We start from the raw sequence: 4,042 nt of genomic DNA, 5'->3' as shown, positions 1-4,042 counted from the left end.
GGGAAATGCCGGGAGAGAGAGGGGACCTTCCTCGCCCCCACCGGCTGCCAGGAAGAGGCAGCGCTGGCCCCTCCGGGTGCCCCCAAAGCAGGGACCCGGAGGAGGGAAACTTCAGCCCTTCACCCTGCCCGAGCCTAAATCCCGCTCGTGGCTGTGACAAAGCCGCTCTTGGCATCGCCGGAGCCATTCAGGACCAAACCCTCGCCCTGCCCGAGGAATGGGGTGAGGGATCTTTACCCGATGCCCCCCACAAGGAGTTGCAGGCAGCTCTGCTCCAGGGGCTTCCCTGAGCAGGACAAGCAGAGTGAGAAAAATCATCCCCCAAGCCCTGCCAGTCCCCCACAGTCCCCAGGCACTTGCACAGGGAACCCACTCCCAGGGCTCACTCCAGGCTCTCACTTCACCCCTGCAGATAATCAGCTCCAAACGCTCCCAGCTGTTGACCTCAGCCTTGCTGTTAAGCTCAAATAATAACAATTTCTAAAGTTAATTTGTTTTTCCTTCTGCCCAGAAAGAGCCTCACACCCTGCTGGGAGCAGAAAGGAGATTTGTTATCAGCTCCCATTATCTCCCTGACCCGGAGAGGCTGCCCCAAATAATGACTTCTATGAGAACAGAGAGATGCAATACTCAGTTTTATTGTTTTGGGAGACTATTTTGGAAGTTCAACTGGAAATAAGCTTTAGACAAACCAGTCATTCCCAGAATCCCTTCCAACAGTTTATGCACCTGTGGTGGTTCAGGAATGGTATTCCCCAATTTACTGTTCCCACTGAAAACACCCCAGACCATGTGCCACCCACCCACTCCCCCACTGCTCCTGCAGCAGGATGGAGAGGAGAATGGGAGGCACAAGAAGTTCCCCTGTCCTGGCTGGAACCAGGAAAACATCCCAAAATCAACTCCTGCAAATAAACAATTTTTTAAAAATTAAAAGAAAACAGAGAGAGAAGCTAGGAGTGCTTTTATCATGACTACATAAAGTACTAAAAGTCCCAAAAGTAGAATTATAACCCCTATTCTTTATCTCATTGTATTAAAATAACTGGGCATTCCAAAAATCCTTTCAGTATGTTCAGTGACTTTAAAAGCTGTGGCAACATGGGGAAGATGAAGTATCAAGCTTGCATATCTCTTGTCTGTCATCCACTATGACAGGCATCAAAAAGTGCTCTAGGACTTTTTAGCATATATTACATGATATTCAGTGAGGAGTTTTAAAAGGGAGAAAAAAGGAATGCTCTGTTATCACCAAAAAAGAGCATTTCAAGCTCTTTGGAGCATGTATCAAGTGAGATTTGGGTCTCTCTAGAGCCTTATTCTAAATTGATACAAGATGGAAGAGATGAGAAGCCACATCTTGCAGCTCTGCAGGTTCCTCCTGACAACCAGTGCAATTCTGAACTGCAGAACCCTTCAGGCACCAGAGGTCACAGCAACACCACGTTTTCAAACCAGATCAGAGTCCAGAAAGCAGGAACAAGCTTCAGCTTTATTGTTCTCCCAGCCATGGTCATCTTTGTAAAGGAATGATATTGCAGCTGAAAAAGAAGAAGATAGGAGGAAATATTAAATTTTCACTTCTCAGACAGGCACAGAAGACCTGGCATGGGATGGCTCAGACCCACCACAACCCTCCTCCACTGGTTTACCAGACAAACCAGCCACTGAGACCTTTCTGCCTGTGCTCATGTTTGATGGAACCTGACTGCCTGTATCCCTGTGCAGAACCAGCAGCCTCCAGCTCCCTGGTGCCTGTGAGGTCTGTGACTGTGGGCAGTGACACAGCCAGGGCTGGCCCTGCTCAGGAAATGTGCCCTGAACTGGTGAAAGCCTTTTCCCTCCAGCAAGTGAAACAGTAGCTCACCCCAGGAGGCCCTTCCCGGCCCAGCGCTTTGGAGTCAGCCCCACGTGCACCCTTCTGCCACCACGGATCACTGTCACACTCAGGGGTCTCTGGAAGAGAGGAAAAAATAGAAAAATAACCAAAATACTTCACTTCTTCATCACAAAGTCAACTCTCTTCCTTCTTTTGCTGAAGCACACAAAGAACATGAAGCCCAAGGAACTGTTCTGCAGCAGTGCCCATTCCCACTCCTGTGGCTATAACTGAAAGAAGAGAGTGTTTTGTGTGAAGTCATCTCCAGGAGATCCCTCACTTCCACCACCAAGCACTTAATGGCTGTGGCAGCTTCTCTGGGCAGGCCACGAGGCTGGCACAGCAATGCTGCTGCTGCAGGGAGTCCCCAGGGAGAACAAAATGCTCACACCTCTCAGCTCTTCCATTCATGAGCAAATAGCTCAGTGCTGTGAGAGAGCAAGGCTACAACTGCACAGACTGAATCTGACACTGTTTCTGACATGGAGATGATGATTCCACAGATCCAAGTTCCCTAGAAAAAGCTGTGGCTAACAGAGACAGGCAAGAGAATGCAGTCACAGCAGGAACGAGCTCACCCCCTCGCTGTGCTGCACCACCGTGGCAATGTTCTGCAGGTTCTGGAAGTTGTTTGCATTGACAGATCCAAATTCCACAATCTCATCATCAACTTGCAGTCCCTGGACAGAGATAGAAGAGAGATGAGCATCTGCATTCTCCAAAGACAGGTAATATCACAGGAGCATCACCCTTCACCCAGCCACAGGGAGAGAGACGTGCTACAACATCGCTCACACTCAGGCAAGTGAACATCACTACAGCCACAGGGAGAGGTGAGTGTTCATTCCTCTGTTCTGTTTCATGGGAAGAGAAATACTGAGGCTGGAATGCTCAGTGAGGTGTGGAAGGAGCTGTGTGGTGCCAGGATACAGCTCAGAGAACACCCATCTCATCCCTGTACAGTGACCAGCCCCTTCACAGGACATCCCAATGTGATTAAAAGAAAGGGTTGACACCCTAATCAAGGCCCCAGCTTATTCCCACTGATTAACAAGAGGGAGAGGGAGCCATGAGCTGTCTGGCTCCAGCCCAAGCCTTCCCCACGAGCCGTGCCCAACGTACCGAGACGCTGGCGGGAGAGCCGGGGCTCACGGAGTTCACTTTGGCAAAGGCCTGGGGCAGGCTCTGGCTCTGGCTCATGGCCTCGGCCAAGGCCTCTGCCTCATCCCTGGCGTGTTTCTCCTTCTCCCGGGCGTGCAGCTTGTGCAGAGCTTCCTCCACCTGCTTCATCACAGCCTTGTGGTCATTCTGCAAACCTGTGGGTGACACCATGAGCACACAGGGAGCTGGAGAGGCTTCCCCCAAAGGGCTCTCAGCTGTTCCCCCCTGCAGTCACACAGAGCAGTGCCCTGGCTGTCTCTGATCTCAGCAAGAGCCTCTGCCCTATCTGCTGGGGCCTGGTGCCAGTCCAGCAGATGTTTATCAGTAAAAGACACAGAGAAAACCACCCTACAAAATTTGGTAAACATGCAAAGGCAGAAGGGCTGTGAGGCCCGTGGTCCCTTAGCACTCAGTGAGCAGCTTAAGTCTTCTTTCCATTAAGTCACCTGCTGTTACATATGTACCCATCCTGAGGATGGGCACTGGGAAAGCCTGGGATGAAATAAATATGAAGCTGTTTGCTACCCAAATTTTATTCTACAAACAGCCCAGAAAAGCTTAGTTGTGTTTCACAGATCCCAAACAGCTCCGCAGCAGTGGCAGAATTTCAGTGCCGCTGCAGCAACACGTGTTCAAAAGCATTTACTGACTCAGCCCAGGAGGCAGCTCCGAGCCCTGAGCAGAACCTGGGGAACAGGCTCAGAACAGCCCCTGGCCCCGGTTCTGCGGAATTACAACGAACCGATGGGGGTTCCAGAGAGCTCCGCGGTGCCCGTTCCCGGGCAGAGGCCGCGTTTGCCCCGCACATCCCGGTTTCGCTGCCTCATCCCGCGGGATGGGGCGCGGCCCGATCCCGGGAAGGGCCCCCCCGCCCGGTTCCCGTTCCCCGCTCACAGATGATGTTGTGCCGGGCGGTGCGCACTTGGTACAGGTCGATGTCCGAGCGGGGGAAGCCCTCGGCGTCCACGAGCGGCTCGTGCATCCCGACGCCCTTTTGCTGTG

The 4,042-nt window shown here is 52.1% G+C and overlaps 1 protein-coding gene across 1 annotated transcript in view; it reads right to left on the bottom strand.

Moving 5' to 3' along the window:
• Positions 1-618: 618 nt before the first annotated feature.
• Positions 619-4,042, bottom strand: part of PSMD9 (proteasome 26S subunit, non-ATPase 9) — a 3,708-nt gene continuing 284 nt past the window's right edge. Inside the window, exons 2-6 of the mRNA XM_031059441.1 lie at positions 3,935-4,037; positions 3,002-3,195; positions 2,458-2,559; positions 1,868-1,956; positions 619-1,541 (exon numbers count right to left, since the gene is read on the bottom strand). Of these exons, the coding sequence (XP_030915301.1) occupies positions 1,514-1,541; positions 1,868-1,956; positions 2,458-2,559; positions 3,002-3,195; positions 3,935-4,037 (516 nt within the window). The 3' untranslated portion in view covers positions 619-1,513. The remainder of the gene's footprint in view (positions 1,542-1,867; positions 1,957-2,457; positions 2,560-3,001; positions 3,196-3,934; positions 4,038-4,042) is intronic.

Source organism: Geospiza fortis, unplaced genomic scaffold (assembly GCF_000277835.1).
Source record: "Geospiza fortis unplaced genomic scaffold, GeoFor_1.0 scaffold145, whole genome shotgun sequence".
In the NCBI taxonomy this organism is placed as follows: Eukaryota; Metazoa; Chordata; class Aves; order Passeriformes; family Thraupidae; genus Geospiza; species Geospiza fortis.
Note: the sequence above shows the minus strand (reverse complement) of the source record. Positions and strands in the feature narration are given on the sequence as shown.